This window comes from Miniopterus schreibersii, assembly GCF_964146895.1.
Source record: "Miniopterus schreibersii genome assembly, chromosome: 1".
Classification (NCBI taxonomy): domain Eukaryota; kingdom Metazoa; phylum Chordata; class Mammalia; order Chiroptera; family Miniopteridae; genus Miniopterus; species Miniopterus schreibersii.
The window spans coordinates 83308234-83327500 of NC_138101.1; the positions used below are offsets into that span (position 1 = coordinate 83308234).

Genomic DNA, 19267 nt, shown 5'->3' on the forward strand with positions numbered 1-19267 from the left:
TAGGAGTGGAAGTCCAGTTTCACTTCATGGCCTATGTCACAGCTGAGGGACAGGGTGGTTGTGAATATTCTCGGGTTTGAGCAGGTATGGGTGTTCCTGCTTGCCCTGTTGGGCAGGCCTCTACTGATAGCACCCTGGCTGGGACAGGAAAGAATGCCTACTTACTGCTCCCCACCTGGCCTCTGCTGACATTGTGGTGGCTGGGGGATGGGGTGTGGGGAGTTCAATACTGCTGGGCAGTTGTGAAAGCCCTGAGTATCTTCTCTGCTTCCTCTGAAACCATCCTGGTAGGGCAGCATAGGGATACCTCATTACCCTTGGATGGATGTGGAAATCCAGGCTACCCACTTTCTCTGCTGACTCTACAGGGAAAGATGATCCTCATTACCTCTCAGCCAGGATGAAAGTCTGGCTTCCTATGGAGCCTTCTCCCACGTCACCCTGGTGGGGAGACTGGGGTGCCTCGTTACAGCCTCACAATGGCAGAAATCTAGGCTTCCCATTAGCCTTGCTGGCATAGAGAGGGGTTTTGTCAGTTCTTTCTGTTCTGTTTTCCTGAAGTAGATTGGTTATTATCTAAAAGTCTTTGGCTGTTTTTTTTTTCTTTCTTTCTTAATTTCATTCTTTTTTTTGATCTGGGATATATGAGGCCAAAAAAACCTCACAGAAGTCACCACCTTGGTGTTCATTGGGCCCTGCCTTACCTAGCTGGTCTGTCTTCTCTCCAACATTCAGAATTGTGTTGTATTTATTTCATATAAAAAATTTAGGACTTTTAGTTTTTCTTAGTGGGATGACTATGGAAAAGTACTTCTCCATTTTTCCAGAAGTAGAAGTTTTGTACTACTTTTTAAAGTGATTTTTTAAATGTTTATTTAAAAAGGTATCAAACACTTGTAATGGTCGTGAAACACCCCAGAAATAAATACAAACAGCCAGATTTATTTACCTCTTTTTTGTAACTGATTCTCTATAAGAAGCTGAAATTAGTTCTCATTAGATGGTTTCTTATTTATGTGTGATGTCCCTTAGCAGTACTCTGTTGTTCAGAATTTAAAAAAAAAAATTGAGAGAAACTGAGTAATGTGACAGGTTTCATATGGAATCAATTTTTATGGCTTCTTTTTTGAAAAAAGTTTTCAAAAACAAAAACCTAGCCTCCTATTTGGGCTTGTATGGTACTCTGGTGACACGCTATGTGATTGTTGATATCTTTATGATAGACTCACATGTCATTTAATTTACTGATTTCCTATTATAGTGTCTGTCGTGGGTTTGTTGTGGGATTTTTTTTTTTAAGTCATCAACTCAAAATCCTACAAGTATTAAAGTACTGAAGCAATATCCAATAAAATATAGTAGTAGATTCCACATAATTTCTAGTTAAGGTAATATTCTTTCTAAACAGAACTATTTCCCACAGCACTGTATTCTTAATGTACATTCTTCTTGGCCATTTTTTTTCTATTGGACTGCTTATCCCCTTGTCACTTTATAGGATCTCTTTATATAGTCTATCAATATTTTGTTTGTACTTTGATTTATAGAAGTTCTTTCCAAATCTATTATTTCTCTTGATTTTTTTATCCCATCTTTTATCTTTTTTGATAGCATCTGGGTTTCTAATTAAGACTTCCTCTTTCTTTCAATAGTACAGGTAGTTGTTTAGATTTTTGTTTAAGTCAAATCTCTTATCCACCTGGGATTTATTTCTGTATGTGTTCCAGTGTTTTGTTTTGTTTTAATTTTGTTTTGTTTTTTAATCCTCACCCGAGGATATTTTTTCATTGCTTTCCAGAGAGGGTGAAGGGGCAGAGGCGAGGAGAGAGAGAAACATCAATGTGAGAGACACACATCACTTGGTTTCCTCCCGCACGTGCCCTGACCAGGGCTGGAGCCTGGCTGGAGTCAAACCCGGGACCCTTCAGTCCAAGAGCCAACACTCTAACCACGGAGCCAAACTGGCTGGGTTCTCCAGTAGTTTTTTTCAAATGGAAATTCAGTTGTGCCAGTATCATCTATAAATCCTTTTCCCACCTAATTGAAATATTTATAGGTTCTCTATTCTCTTCCGGGATTTTGTCTATTCCTATGCCAATATATTAATTTTATTAAATTGTAGTACATGCGAACACACACATATACACACACAGGATGGTAAAGATATGGTTATAAGGCTGTGTGAGTTTGACAATAGTAATTAAGAATGGAGTTGCTTCTCTGGGTAACTCTCTAATCAAAATGGGATTTAATGAAGAGCCAGTTGATAACTATTTGTTGATAGCTACCTCTGATGCCACCAGATTAATTTTGCCTTTGTAAAATATTGAAAAGATGAATGTATACCATTTTGTTCCAGGTAGTTTGATAGGGGATATATCATTTTTCTCACATCATATTTATGAGATTAGATTTAGCTTTCTTTTACAGATGAGAAAATGACACTTGATCACAGAGTTAAGTTACTTGCCCAATATTATGTAACTATTAGGTGGTAAAGGTAGGATTAAAACACTAATGACCAGGCTCTTTCAATTATGCCAAAATTAAATGTTTCGTGTAAAGTGCTTTTTTCCCAATTTTTAAAAATTTTACAGTTACAGTTTACATTCAGTGTTATTTCGTGTTCATTTTGAGTGTCTAGTGTTCAGTTAGATAATCATATACTTCACAGAGCTCCCCCAGGATTTCAGGTATCTACCTGGCACCATGCATAGTCATTACAGAATCGTTGACTCTATTCCCTACACTGTACTTTACATCCTAGGGTAACTACTAATTAGTACTTCTTAATTCCTTCATCTTATTCACCCAGCGCCCCAGTTCCCCTCCACTCCCCTCTGGCATCCACCCATCTGTTCTCTGTATCTATAAGTCTGTTTCCATTTTGTTCATTCATTTTGTTCTTTAGATTCCACATGTTAGTGAAATTATATGGAAAGTACTTTGAAAACTAAAGATGTATACAAATTGATATGGTGGTTATATCATAATCATTATCTCATCATTAGAATCTCTGAGGGGTTTTTTTGTTCTGCTTTTTATTTAATGATGAGAGAGAGAGACAGACAGACATCAATTTGTTGTTCCACTTATGCACTCATTGGTTGCTTTTTGTTTGTGCCTTGACTGGGTATTGAACCTGCAACCTTGGGGTATCAGGATGATGCTCCAATCAACTGAGCTACCCGGCCAGGGCCTCCGAGTTTTATTTTAAAACAGTCCAGTGGATAATGCACATTAAAACTTACAGCTAAATATTTTGATGAAAGAACAATATGTGTTCTTTCAAGATATGGTCTATGAATAAAATGTTAAAAATTATTTTGGTTCTTTTATTGTTTTTTTTAAACATTTTTTAGAGCCGAAGAAAGTTAAAGTAAAAAAACCAAAACCTGAATTTCCTGTGTATATGCCTTTGGAAAGTACATATATTCAATCATATGATCATGGAACTTCTATAGAAGAAATCGAGGAACAAATGGATTATTGGCTGGAAAACAGGAACAGAGCACAGAAAAAACAGGTAAATAAACTTTTGAAAATTTGTTTTAACTGAGTCAAATACATACAGAAAAGTACCTAAAATATAGATACATAGCTATATATCTCAGTGAGCTCAGTGATCTACCACAAGAAAACCTAGTTAACCATTTCCAAAATCAAGAAATAGAACATTGCTGTTATTCACAGTGGCTAAGGCATGGAAATAATCAAAGTGTCCTTTGATAGATGATTAAATAAAGAAGCTGTGGTGTATATATATATATATACAATAAAATTATATTCAGCCATAAGAAAGAATGAAATACTGCCATTTGCAACAACATGAATGGCTCTTGAGAATATCATGAGAAGCGAAATGAGTCAGTCAGAAAGACTCAGCCATATGATTTTATTCATATGTGGGATGTAAAACTGAAAGCAACAAATAAACGAACAAGACAAACAAAAATTCATAGACACAGACAACAGTATGGTAGTTACCAGATGGGAAGGGGGTGGGAGGGGTTTAGTAAACTGTAAGAAGGGTCAAATATTTGGTGATGGAGATTTGACTTTCAGTGGTAAACACAAAATGCCTCGTACTGATGCTCTATCATAGAATTGTACACTTGAAACCTATATAATTTTATTAACCAATGTCACCCAATAGGAAGGGAGGGAGGGAGGAAGGAAGGAAGGAAGAAATAGAACATTACCATTGCCCAGAAGCCTTTCTCATGCTTCCTGCTGTCACTTCTTTTCTTCCAGCAAGATGATGATTATCCTGACTTCTAACATCATAGATTAGTTTTACCTGCTGTTTGAAGTTTATACATGGAATCATCCTTAGTCCATTCAGGCTGCTGTAACAAAAATATAACAGACTGGGTAGCTTAAAGAACAAACATTTATGTATTTCTCACAATTCTGAGTCCAAGATCAAGGCATCAGCAGATTTGGTGTCTGGTGAGGGTGCTCTTCCTAATTCATAGACAGCAGTCTTCTTGCTGTGTGTGTCTTTATGTGGCAGAAGAGGTGAGGTAGCTCTCTGGGGTCTCTTTCCATTTGGGATAAGGGCATTAATCCCATTTATGAGGGCATATCACAATGGGAATTACGATTTCAACATAGAGATTTGAGGGGAACACACACATTCTGTCCAGAACACATGCTATATGTACTCTTCTATCTGCTTTCCTCTATTCAATATTATATTTGTGAGATTCATTCATTATTGTGTTTAGCAGTAGTTTATTCACTTTTATTTCTGCATAATACATATAGCACAATTTATTTATTTGTTGGAGATTTGCATTGTTTGCAGTTTGGGGCCATAATGAATAACTTTCCTGTGAACGTAATATTATACTTTTAGTACAGAAAATGTAAATTTCTATTTTTGGAGTTGTGTTGCAGGTCAACTTCAGTAAATACTTCTAAAGTTTTTTTTTAAATGTTTATATCAATTTATACTTAAACAGCAGGATATACCAGTTACTCTACATCCTTGCCAACACTTGGTCAAGTCTTTCATATTTTAACCATTATGGTAAGTTATGTAGTGATATCTATGTTTCAATTTGCATATCCTTTGATGAATTAGACTGAGTTTATTAAACACTGATATCCTCCTATATAAAGAGCCTTTTCAAGTCTTTTTGTATTGGGTTGCCTGTGTTTTTTCATACTGAAGAGTTCGTTTTGGATTTCATAAATGCGTTTTGCACATATTTCCTCCCACTCTGACTTTCCTTTTCACTCTCTTAATGGTGTCCTTTGATGGCCAGAATTACTGATTTTTTAAAAATTTATTTTCATTGTTGAAAGTATTACAAATGTGCCCTTCCTCCCCCCCCCCCATTGACTTCCTCCTCCACCCCCTCCCCAGGCCTTCACATAACCCATGGACACAAAATTATTCATTTTAATCATCAATCTTTTCTTGTCATTTAGTTGGTGTTTTTTGTGTTGTGTTTAAGAAATATTTTCCTACCTCAAGGTCATAAAGATATTTTCAAATCCTTCTTTAAGCTTTAATATTCTACTTTTTACATTTAAGATCAATTATGCCCTGGGGTTGATTTTTGTGTTGGGTGTAAGGTAATGATCAAGTTTAATTTTTTTCAAAAGTTTTCCAAACTGATTTACCCAATACCAGTTAATAAAAAGACAGCATCCTACAGCTCAACAAATATGTCCACTTGTCATAAAACAAGTGTCTGTTAACATATGGGTCTATTTCCAGACTTTTTACTTTGTTCCACTAATCTACTTGTCTATCCTTGTGCTGATACCACACAGTCTTAATTACGGTAGCTTCATAATAGGTATCTGGTACAGTAATTTTCCAGCTTTGTTTTCCTTCTATAAGATTGCCACTTTACATTTTTGTATAATTTTTTAAAGTAACAGTTTCCACAAATTTTTTAGCTGCCATGTTCAGTTGGAATTACATTGACCATATAGATCAATTTTGGAAGAATTGGCATTCATACAGCATTGACTCTACAACCCATGAATAAATTCATTCATTTAGATCTTAAAAAAAAAATTTAAATATGTATTGCAGCTGTTTGTGTGTACATACTACACATTTTTTTCCTTGAATTTACTTCTAAGTATTTAGTGTTTTTAGATAACTTGGTGTATAATATTGTTACTTAAATTTCATGTTCTAACTATGTTTGGTATGTAGAAATACAGTTGATTTTTGTACCAAACATTCTTTCTAAATTTTTGAAAATTCTAATAGTTTCTCTGAGTATTATGTGGGTTTTTTCTCTTTTGTACTGAGAATCTCCAATACATGTAGATTAGGAGTGATGATAGGTATCCTTGTTTTATTTATAATCTCAAAAAAGCTTCATCTATAAGTTTTTTATATTTCATCATTAAAATTACTTATTAAACTTTTTTCATCACAGTAAATCTGCTTGGCATCTGTCACCATACATAGTTACAAAAAATTTGTGTGATAAGACCCTTTAAGATTTACTTTATTACCAACTTTCGACTATGCCATACAGTATTATTAACTATACTTAGCAAGCTATACATTACATCTCTGTGACCTGTGTATTTTATAACTGGAAGTTTGTTCCTTTGGCCCCCTTCAGTCATTTCACCCACCCCTACACCCCACCTCTGATTAGCAGCCATATGTTTGCTTTATCTGTGATCTTGGGCATTTTTTGTGTTCACTTTTTTTAGATTCCACTAACAAAGTGAAGTCATATGTGAGATCATATAGTATTTGTCTTTCTCTGTCTAACTTACTCTACTTAACATAATACCCTGTAGGACCATCCATGTTTTGACAAATGATAAGATTTCATTCTTTTTTATGGCCAAGTAATATTCCACTGTATAGATGTACCAAAATTTCTTTATCCATTCATCTATTGATATATATTTAGGTTGTTTCCATACATTAAGTAATGTAAATAATGCTGCAGTGCACATGGAGGTGCATATATCTTTTTCCAGTTGTGTTTTTGTTTTCTTCGAAAAAGAGCCCAAGAGTGGGATTGCTGGGTCATATGATAGTTCTATTTTTAATTTTTTGAGGAACCTCCATACTGTTTTCTGTAGTGGCTACATCAATTTCCAATCCCACCAAAGTACCTGTGGATTCCTTTTGTCCACATTCTTGTTGACACTTGTTTGTTGATTTATTGATGATAGTCATTCTGACAGATATGAGGTGATATCTGTAGTTTCAATTTGCATTTCCCTTATAATTAGTGATATGCAGCATTTTTTCATATGTCTGTTGACCTCTACAGAAATATCTGGGTCCTCCGCCCATTTTTTTTTTATTGATTTCAGAGAGAGGAAAGGAGAGGGAGATAGAAAGAGAGAGCGAAACATCAATGATGAGAGAGTCATTTATCGGCTGCCTCCCGCACACTCCTTGCCTGGGGATCAAGCCTGCAACCTGGCATGTGCCCTGACCGAGAATTGAACCACAATCTCCTGGATCATAGGTCAATGCTCAACCACTGAGCCATGCCCTGCCAGGCTCTCGGCCCATTTTTTAATGGGAGTGTTTGTGGTTTTGGTGGTGTTTTATTTTTTATTTTATCTTTTTTTAAATTTATCTTTATTGTTGAAAGTATTACAGATATCCCTCCTTTTTTCCCCATTGATCCCCTCCACCCTGCATCCACCCCTGCCCCGCCCACCCAGGCCTTCAGCACACTATTGTCTGTGTCCATGGGTTAATGTATATATGCATATAAGTTCTTTGATTAATCTATCCCCACTCACTCCCCCACCTTCCCACTGAGATTCATCAGTCTATTCCATTCTTCTATGTCTCTGGATCTATTTTGTTCCTCAGTCTGTTTTTTTAAATTCCACATATGAGTGAGATCATGTAAAACTGAATCAGGAAGAATCAGAAAACCTGAATAGGCTAATAACAACCGATGAAATTGAAGCAGTAATAAAAAAAACTCCCAGCAAACAAAAGCCATGGTCCAGACGGCTTCACAGAGGAGCTTTCTCATTCTTTAAGTTGTAGGGTTAGATAGTTTACTAAAAATTTTTCTTGCTTTTTGAGGTAGGCCTGTAGTGCTATGAACTTCCCTCTTGGGACTACTTTCCCTGTGTCCCATAGATTTGGGGTTATGTGTTCATTTTCATTTGTTTCCAGAAAGCTTTTTCTTTCTTTATTGATCTTATTGGTAACCCACTCAATGTTTAATAAAGTTAATGCTATTTAACCTCCATGTGTTTGTATGTTTTTGAGTGTTTTTACTGTAGTTGATTTCTAATTTCATGCCATTATGATCTGAAATGCTTGATATGATTTCAATCTTCTTGAACTTGTAGGGACTTGTATTACATTTAAGGTTATTATTGATAGATACTTATCTCTTGCCATTTTAATTCTTTATGCCTATGTCTCTCTTTCTCTATTTCTGCTTCTAATTACAGCAGTTCCTTTAACATTTCCTGCAATGCTGGTTTGGTGGTGATAAACTCCTTTACCCTTTTTTTGCCTGGGAAGCGCTTTATTTCACTGTCTGTATTGAATGAAAGCCTTGTTGGATAGAGTAGTCTTGGTTTCAGATCCTTGGTTTGCGTTACCTTGAATACTTCATGCCATTCCCTTCTGGCCTGTAGAGTTTCTGATGAGAAGTCAGCTGACAGCCTTATGGGAGCTCCTTTGTAGGTAACAGATTGCTTTTCTCTAGCTGCCTTTAAGATTCTCTTTGTCTTGAATTCTTGACATTTTAATTATGATGTGTCTGGGCTTGGTCCTCTTTGGGTTCTTCTTGATTGGGACTCTCTCTGCCTCCTGAACTTGTGTGACTTTTTCCTTCCCCAGGTTAGGAAAGTTTTCTGCCATTATTTCTTAAAACAGGTTCTCTAACCCTTGCTTACTTTCGACCTCCTCTGGCATTCCTATGATGTGAATATTGTTACATCTTATGTTGTCCCACAGCTCCCTTAGACTGTCCTGTTTTTTTTAATTATTTTTTGTTTTGGATCTCTGAGTGATTTTTTTCTATCCTGTCCTCTAATTCACTGATGTGATCCTCAGCTTCCTCTAATCTGCTCTTTATTCCTTCCAATGTATTCTTTATTTCTGCTATGTCATTCTTAATTTCCTTCATAGTTTCCATATCTTTCTTCATGATGTTGAGCATCCTTACAATCAGTATTCTGAACTCTATATCTGAGAGATTGTTTCTCTCCATTTCATTTGGCTCTTTTTCTGGAGACTTCTCTTGTTCTTTCATTTGGGACTTGTTTTTTTGTCTCCCCATTTTGGCTGCCTGCCTTGATTTATTTCTATGTACTAGGTAGATCTGCTAGGACTCTCAGTCTTTTTGGAGGGTCTCTGGTGCAGGCTGATGTCACACGCAGTTTTTGACTGGCCCTGAGTACCATGTTTGGAGCTATCAACAACCCTGGGTTTGAGGGCTCCTCTTCTGGGCCTTGGTGTTGTTGGACAGGACCAAGATGCACACCAAAGTCTGCCTCTGCCTGCAGGCTGATTAATCTGATTCTCTTAATGAGCCTCAAGCTGTAGAAACTCCACTGGGTGGGGTGGCTGATTGTTATGTCTCTTAACGAGCCTTAGACTTTAGAAACTCCTTAGGGTAGGGTGAGAGGTTTTCTAGCATGATGAGGCAATTCCCTCCCCCCCCCTCCGAGAATAATGTCCTCTGCAGTATTGTGGAATGACTTGGCACAGGAATCCAGAGGGGTGCCCTCTGAGTTCTATCTCCAGAGCCCATAACCCTAGATTCTCCTCCCATAGCTCCAGTCCACTCTTCCCTCCCTCTGCTGGCACCCAAGGTGAGTAGCTGTACACAAAACTTCATGGGTTGGCTCTTTAAAGAGAGTACCTGCATTTCCAGCTGCCTCTTCCTGGCAGACAGAAACCCTGCTGCTTTTCACAGCCAGATGTTATGTGGGCACCTTTCTCAGTTCTGGTGTTCTTGGCTGGGAAGCCCAGCCTGGGGTTTAGGCCCCAGAGTCCTCAGTGGGAACCCCCTACAGCTGAGACCTCTCTCCTGGCCTTCAGCTGCTGCCTGTGGGAGCCCTGCCAGCCCTTTCTTACCTCTGTACTTCCTACCAGTCTCTGTGCTGTCTCCACTTCTCCTCACTGGTTATGAGGGTGCTCTGTAGCTAGTTCATCTTCAGTTGCAGTTGATTATTCAGGATGGTTTTTCTATACTTTAGTTGTAATTCCAGTTTGGTCCAGGAAGAGTGTCAGTGTATCTTCCACTCAGTCCGCTGCCATCTTTAATCTCCCCGATGTTAAATTTTATGAGTTCTTCATATACTTTTAATATTAACCCTTATTGGATATATTATTGGTGAGTATCTTCTCTCATTCAGTAGGTTGCTTTTTTGTTTTGTTGATGGTTTTCTTTTCTTTGCAAAAACTTTTAAATTCAGTTTAGTCCCATTTGTTTATTTTTTGTTTGTTTCACTTGCCCAGGGAGACATATCCAAAAAAACATTGCTAAAAGCCATGTCAAAGAGTTTATTTATTGAAGAGATGGTCTTTACCTAATTATATATTCTTGCCTCCTTTTTTCATATATTTAGTTGGCCATATAGGCATAGGTTTCTTTCTGGTCTGTCCGTTCTATTTCATTGATCTATGTGTCTGTTTTGAAGACAGTACAATGCTGTTTTGATTACTATAGTCTTGTAGTTTGATATTAGATAGCATGATACCTCCAACTTTGTCCTTTTTTGTCAAGATTGCTTTGGCTATTGGGGGTCTTTTGCAGTGTTTTTTGTGGTTTTTTTAATAGAAATTTTAGGACTACTTGTTCATTGGTATTTTAATATAGGGATTGCATTGAATCTGTAGATTGTTTTGGGTAGTATGAACATTTAACAATATTAGTTATTCTTATCTGTGAATAGAGTATATTCTTTAATTTATTTGTATCTTCTTCAACTTTTTTCTTCACTATATTTTGTACTTTTCTGAGTACAGGTCTTTTAACTCCTTGGTTAAATTTTTTCCTAGGTATTTTTTTATGCAATTGTAAATGGGATGTTTTTTTAATTTCTCTTTTAATAGTTTATTATTAGTGCAGTCAAATTCGGGATATTACTTTTGTATTCTACTTTACTGAATTCATTTGTCCTAATAGTTTTTTGATGGAACCTTTAGGGTTTCTATATCATGTCATCTGCAAATAATGACAGTTCTACTTCTTTCCAATATGGATGCCTTTTATTTAGTTTTCTTATTTGATTGCTGTGGCTAGGATTTCTAATACTATGTTTAATGGAAGTGATTTAAGTGGACATCCTTGTCTTATTACTGATCTTAAAGGAAAAGTTTTCAGCTTTTCACTGTGAAGCATGTTATTAGCCATATACAGCCTTTATGATGTTGACATGTGTTCCCTCTATCCCCACTTTGCTGAGATTTCTTAACAGTAATGGATGGATTTTGTCAAATGCTCTTTCTGCGTCTTTTGATATGATCATGTGATTTTTATCTTTCATTTTGTTTATGTGGTGTATCACGTTAATAGACTTACAGATATTGAATCAATGTTGCAATGGAAATAAATCTCACTTGATCATGGTATATGATCTTTTTAATGTATTGCTGAATTCAGTTAGCTAATATTTTGTTGAGTATTTTTGCATCTATGTTCATCAGATATATTGGCCTATAATTTTCTTTTTGTGTAGTGTCTTTGTCTGGTTTGGTATCAAGGTAATCCTGGCCTTGTAAAATGAGTTTGGGAGCCTTCTCTCTTCAATTTTGAGAATAATTTGAGAAGGGTAGGTATTAATTCTTCTTTTAATGTTTATTAAAATTTACCTAAGCCATCTGGTCCAGGGCTTTTGTTTGTAGGGAGTGTTTTGATTACTGACTGGTTCCTGCCTGCACCTGTAGTCTGGGTAGAACAAGAGTTCAACAATGGAACAGTGGTGCTTGCCAGCACTTCCATCTCCGGAGAAAGATGCCTCAACCTCTGCCCCTTCATGTCTCACCCTGAGGTTAGTCAATTTAGTTTCTCCCCATATACCCCTGGCGCTTTTTAAGTTACCCCTGCGCTGGGCTTTGAGCAAGTGAGTTTGTGAGTTACTAAGTCTGTGTGCTGTATCTTTAAGTCCTGCAGTACCTTGGTCTCCCATAGCCCTTGTCTCTGGGATACTATCCTTACTAGTTTTCACAGGCTGATGTTATGTGGAATCCTCTTCCCAGCACTGATGCCCCAGGTTGGGGAGCCTGGTGTGGGGCTGGGACCTCTCACTTATTAGGAGGGATTGCCACCACACTGTGTGGGGGACTTTGCCTTATTGCATATCTGCCCCTCCTACCAGTCTCAGTGTGGCTTCGTCTTTATATCCTCAGTTATAGGAATTCTGTTAAGCCAGTTTTTGGGTAGTTCTCAATGATAGTTCTGTAATTTAGTTTTTAATTTTGACATGGCCATTGGGAGGAGGCGAGCATAGAGTTTATCTACCCCTCATCTTGACTGGAAGCCATCTATTCCCATTTTTTGTGTTATTGAGTTCAAAGTTCTTTATATATTTTAGATGCAAGTCCTTTGTCTCCTATATGTTTTGCAAATATGTTCTCTGAGTTTATGACTTGCTTTTTTTTTTAATAAATTTTTTGTATTAATTTTTTTTTCTTTAGAAAGAGAGGAGGGGAAGGGGGAAAGAGGCAGAAACATTAGTGATGAGAGAGAGTCATTCATTGGTCAGCTGCCTCCTGCATGCCCCCTACTGGGGATTGAGCCCAAAACCCAGGCATATACCCTGACCAGGAATGGAATCATGACCTCCTGGTGCTCGAGATAACATCAATCCACTGAGCCACATCAGCTGGACATGACTTGCTTTTTATTTTAGTAATAGTGTTCATTAGAGAAGTTTAAAATTTAGATTTTCATTTTATGAAGTTTTTTTCTTTTATGCTAAGTTCTTTTTATGGCTTAATTAAGAAATCTTTGCCAAATCCAAAGTCATTAAGAGTTTCTCCTGTGTTTTCACCTAAAAGGTTCTCGTTAGTTTTTGCTCATATATTTAGCTCTGTAATTGAGTTCAAGCTAATTTTTTATTATAGTGTGAAGTAAGGTTGAAGTTTATACTTTTTTTTAAACATCCATTGTTCCATCACTATTTCTTTAAAAGGTTATCCTTTACCCATTGCATGGCCATGGTGCCTTTGTTGAAAATTAATTGACCATATGTGTATTGGTTTATTACTGGGTTCTCTATTCTGTTCTATTAATCAATATGTCTATATTTATACTAATATAAATTGTCTTGCTAATAAGCTATTAGTAAGCCTTGAAATCTGATAGTGTAAATCCTCCAACATTGTTCTTTTTAAAATTTTATTGACTGCTCTAATTTCTTTGTATTTATATATAAAATTTAGAATCAAGCCAGTCTCTACAAAAAATTCTCCTGAAATTTTTACAGGATTTGAATCTGTAAATAAATTTGAGGAAAATTGACTTCTTTAAAATGTTTAGTCTTTTTATCCATGAACATGGTATAGCTTTCATTTTATTTAAGTATTCTCTAATTTTTCTTAGGAACATCTTTTGTCAGATTTATACATGAATAGTTCATATGTTTTATAATATTCTAAATTATATTTTTAATTTCAGTTTCTTATGGTTCTTTATGAATATATGGCAATACAATTGATTTTTGTCCGTTGATTTTTTTTTTTTTTTAATCCTGCAACTTTACTAAACTCACTTATTAGTCCTAGTAGCCTATATATATAGACTCCTTGGGATTTTCTACATGGATGACTATATTGCCTGTAAATAAAGACAGTTTTATTTCTTTCTGTACAATTGGAAACCTTGTATGTCTTTTTGTTGCTTTTTAATTGGACACAGCCTCCAATCCAGTGTTTATTTTAAGTAATTAGAGAAGAAGACATCCTTATCTCCTTCTTGATCTTGGAAAGTTTTCAATCTTTTATCACTAAAAATGATGTCAGCCCAAGCCTTTTAGGTGCTCTTCATCAAGCTCAGAAAAGTCCCTCTATATCTAGTTTGGTGAGAGTATTTTTATGAATGGATGTTGAATTTAGTCAATTTTTTTCTGCATCTAATAGGGTGATGATATGATCTTTTTCTTTTATCTGTTAATATAATTAATTTAATGGATTGATTTAAAAATGCTAAACTGGCCTTGCATTTCTAAAATAAACCCCATTTAGTCATTAGGTATTATCATTTTTATATGTTGTGAATTTTGTGTGCATATTTTCTTAAAAATTATATCTGTGCTTACAAGGGATAGGTCTATAATTTTGTTTTAATATTTTTTTTCTGTTTTTCATATCAGATGATGATGGCCCCTCAGAATGTATTGAAAAGTGTTTCCTACTCTTTTCTACATGCATTTGTGTAGAATTTATCTGTTTTCTTAAGTTAGCATTGGTAATTTATATCTTCGAAGGGGTTTGAATATATTTCATCTAAGTTGTTGAATGGCTTAAGTTGTTTATAATATTCCTTTATTGTCATATTAATATCTGTAGTGATGTCTTCTCTTTCATTTCTCATATTGGCAGTTTGTGTCTTCTGTTTTATTTCTGGTCAGTTTCAACAGAAGTACATCCATTTAACTAATTTTCTTTAAATATCAGCTTTTGGTTTTATTGATTTCCTGTATTGTTTTTCAGTTTTGTATTTTATTGATTTCTCTTATTAATTTTTTCCTCTACTTATTAGGAATTTAATTTGCTCTTCATTTTCTAGTTTCTTAAGGTGGAAGTTTAGGTCATTGATTTTAAAACTTCCTTCTTTTCTAAGTGCTAATGCTGTAAATTTCCTCTGAACACTGGTTTATTTAAACTTAGAGTTTTATATTTTTATATTTATATATTTATATTATATTTTAGCTGTGTCCCACAATTTTTGATATCATCTTTTCATTTTCTTTCAGTTCAGAACAGTCTAATTTCCCTTGTGATTCTTTCTTTGACTCATCTTCAGTTTCCTAATAGATAGGTATTTTCAAGATATCTATAACTGCCTTCTGTTTGTATATAGTTTTTTATTCTTAAGTTTACGGTGTTTAGGTGAGCATTGAATTCATTTTTATTTAGTATTATTACTGACATTTTTTGGTTTTAAATTTATCAACTTAGCATTTGCTTTCTATTTGTCCCTCATGTTTATGTGGGGTTTTTTTCTATTTTTTTTTTGTATTGGTTAATTTTTAATTTCCACTTCTTCCCTTAATGAACTTGATATAGTTATATACTTTTTAATTCTTATTTTAGTAGGTAATATAGGGTATTCAGTGTTCATCTTGACTTATTACAATCTTGTATTAATTTGTTGCCACTTCTCAAACAGTGAAATGATCTTACACCCTTTACTTGATCTATTTTCTTCCTGTATTTTGTATGTTATGTGTTATGGGTCCCACCCCCAAATTCACATATTGAAGCCCTAACTCCCAGTGCCTCCGAATGTGTCACTCAGAAATAAGGCCATTGCATATGTAATTAGTTAAAATGAAGTCATATTGGAGTTTTTGTGTGGAGAACTGTATGATCATGCTGCATTTCATTTCCCGGATTCTTCTATATAGTTTTCTCATTAGAACTTTTGTCTATGGTTGAACTGATCATAGAAATGTGCATTATATTTCTAGTAGAAACTTTTTAAATTAATAAAGTGTCCAAATTAATTCATTATGGTGACTTCTGCTGAGAGAGCATATTAATGGAAGGGGGAGGTAGAGACAAAATACTGGACTCTTAAGGTTGGGAGACCTGAGTCTAGTTTTAGCATCACTATTACTGTATGATCTAGGTTTTAGTTTTTTTATAACTTAACATCACACAAAAAGTGTGAAATTATCTGCTTTATCTACCTTAGAGATAAGAGTATATATATTAAAACATTTTGTAAACTGACATACCCTAAAACAAAGTTTTCCTCAGGTAGGACTCCACCCCCAGTAGGGGGCATGCAGGAGGCCAGGAGGCAACTGATTAATGTTTTTCTCTCTCATTGATGTTTCTATCTCTCCCTCTCTCTCCCTTTCTCTCTAAAAATCAATTAAAAAAAATTTTTTTAAAGTTCTTTCTTCCAGAGCTTATATAATATTCTCCCTAACTAGTTTTTGTTTTGTCCAGTATATATTTGGAAAGGTTTTAAGTACCATGTCTGTAAGCTCTCATAAAGTATTGCTATGAAATGATATAATGGAGAGGGTAAGCTTTAGGAAATGATGCCCAAGGCATATGACATCGTGGTGAATGATCACAAAAGAGGCTAATGTACCTGTGTATAGCTCATACGGACAAATTGCATAAGAAAAATACCATGGTTGAAAGCTAGCTTTTGATTTTACTGATAATTCCATGTCAAATAGGGGAAATATAAATTTTTATCATCATCATCATTCTTAACATGTTGTGTGTCACATATTGTTCTATGTGTTATATACATCAAGTAGCTTATTTAGCCCTCACAAGAACCCTAAATTAGTAACATATTCTCTATTTTACAAAGGATGTGTGGTTATCAGGGCCACTGTGATGTATCTAGTTGAATCATATGCAACTTCCATTTATTAGGACCAAAACATTCAAATACTAGAAATTTTACATGACTCAACCAGTGTAAGTAAATTAGACGTTAATCCACCAATGGGATTTCTTAACCTTCTTAAACTGTTGGAAGGGTCCAACCCAAGTAAATTCTATCAGAATTTGCCAGGGCTTTCATTAGTGACAGTGTCTACAGCATTTTGTAGCAGTAAATAGAAGATGACAAATACACAAATAGTAAAAATACTAGGTGATAAGTGAAAATAAAAAGTTATTTCTGAATATTTTATAATTGCCTGACATAAATTAAGATTGTGAAAGTCTTTTTTTCCCTCAATTTCTGAAATAATGTAGTTACATATTTTAAATCCAATAAGCAAGATCAAGTAATTTTTATATGAATACAGTAATTCAAATACATGATTGATGAAAGTGAGATTTTAATGAGTCATCGGGTAAGTCAAACCAAATAATTTTCCACCATAAATATTACAACAAACTCTTAAAATAAAATAGTTCCTTCTTTTTTCCCCCCGGTGACCCAGTGGTAATGTTCTGCAGTGTTTTATGTAGGAGACTTAGATTTCATTCCTGTTCTCATTTCTCTCCCTGGGGCTGCAATGAATAAAATAAGAAATAAAATCACTATCTTGTATCCTTAGTGCCATGGGCTGTACCCTTGTCAGATTTCATAAGCTAAGCTAGATAGATGGGCCTGGTTAGTATTGGAGTGGAAGACCTCAAAGAAAACAAAGTCTGTGTAATACACATCCTCTATGCAGCCAGTATTTCATCTTCTTTGAAACCTTCTCTTACAGTCATTATTGCACTTTCCTCTTTACTATTTGATTTATTTACTTGCTCTAGGAAAAAAACAACAATAGTCCTTAAAAGTAAATGCATTTCTAGTAATTTAAATCAGTGCATTTATTTTACCTTTTCGAATTGGAAAGACTGTTTAGTTTGAAAGGTGCTTGGCTATATTCTTGAAGACACTATTTCAACTAGCAATGTTTTTTATTGTCTAAAAATTTACTTTTTCAGAGACTTCTCACTGTATTTATCTCTATAGAGTGTTCTTTGTTTCCATTTGTTTTGAGAGATAGTATTGCCCTTGTTTTACAAATGATATACAACACATGAAATTATTTTTAAAACATGTAATTGTGTGAAGATTTAAAACAATTCTTGTTCCCTTTAGAACCTAGGTTATCTACATGCTCTGTAACTTTAAATTTTAATTTAAGAGTCTCAAATACCAGTAATTTTAATTAGGTATATGTATATATAATACATGATGCACATAATTCAGTTACAAATGCATCGGTGTTTTAACCATTAGTAGATCCAGTCTTTCTAAGCTGTTCTTACCTAAACACACACCTTTCATAATTACAGATGGTACATATTGCATGTTTGCACACACATACACACACACCTATGTTCTTTAACAGACTGGTGTTTTTTTTCTCTTTCTCTCTTCCTCCCTGTAAAGGAACCTTTTTAAAAAAATCATATTTTACATAGAACCTCAATATATCTAAAACAGATTTTTTTTAAAAGCTGAGCTCTGATTAAGGTCAAAATGAGGGAGGCTAAAGTCTTACCCATTTGGCCTCTACCTCACCCCACAAGACAAAGTACCTTGGGAAAATCCTAAAGTTCTTAAAAAATGTCTACCCTCCTCAGTTTCACATTCATATAAACAAAAATTTTTAAAGAGTAGTGATAAGAAAAGTGAGTAAATAAAAAACAGCAACAGCAGAAACAAAATCAGCTATTGTGAAAAAACGGGTACTTGAATAGAAATAAGTGGGTAACTCTAAAAGAGAGAAAATTATTTAAATGAAAAAGAAGTGCATTTATCTTCGACCAGAAAGCAACTTTCATAATGCAGTTTCTGTGTAAAAATGTTGATAACACTTTGAACTATGAGCATGGACCTGAAAAGTGTTCAGGAATGACTCTTGGTGGTTTCTTATTCTACTCTTAACTCCCATTCTCTTCATTTCTGGTGACCCCAAACCAAGATTAAACCCCCAGAGTCATAGCAAATCAGTTAAAGATGGATGGTATAATCCTTCTTTATAAAATAAAAATGATCATTTATTTATATTATGGAATATTCCAGAATTGATCTAATTTACAATTTAGTACCATTTTAGATAATATTCCCTATATGTCATCAATGCTTCTTTTGGGGAGTAGTTTTTCAAGTTACTCATTTTAAACTCATCATAAATCTCTCTTTATCAAATTTTAGAATACCCCATGAGAATGGTGGGTTGGTAAATTTTTTTAAATTGACTTTTTGGAGGGAAAAGGCCTCAATTTGTAGTATTTGCCAATTTCGGTGGTAATTACTCCCATCATGGCTGATTTGAAACTATGAACAGGAATTCACTGAAAGTGGAATTGGGAAAAGATGTGCAGCAGTAGCTTACCATTATATAATATGTGCACCATGTAGATACAATAAATATCCCCAAAGGCATACATAATAATAAAATGTAGTAGAATAGTTAGGAAGTGATGAGTTTTGAATATTACCATTTTAGCATAATTAAAAGTTTATAAAACTTAATTTTTAATGATGTGGTATGTTTAACAACTGCCTCACAAAGTTTCTGGAAGTCTAGCTATTGGCTCTCATGAACTGGTATGAGTGAACTTCAGAACACTGCTGTTTTGAGGAAAATTCAGTTCCTTTACCTTTTACTAAAACTCTGATTCAACTAA

The 19267-nt window shown here is 34.8% G+C and overlaps 1 protein-coding gene across 1 annotated transcript in view; it reads left to right on the plus strand.

The window, feature by feature from the left end:
* Positions 1 to 19267, plus strand: part of DNAJC1 (DnaJ heat shock protein family (Hsp40) member C1) — a 195827-nt gene that overhangs the window by 103545 nt on the left and 73015 nt on the right. Inside the window, exon 8 of the mRNA XM_081143295.1 lies at positions 3363 to 3526. Coding sequence (XP_080999421.1) covers positions 3363 to 3526 — 164 coding nt within the window. The remainder of the gene's footprint in view (positions 1 to 3362; positions 3527 to 19267) is intronic.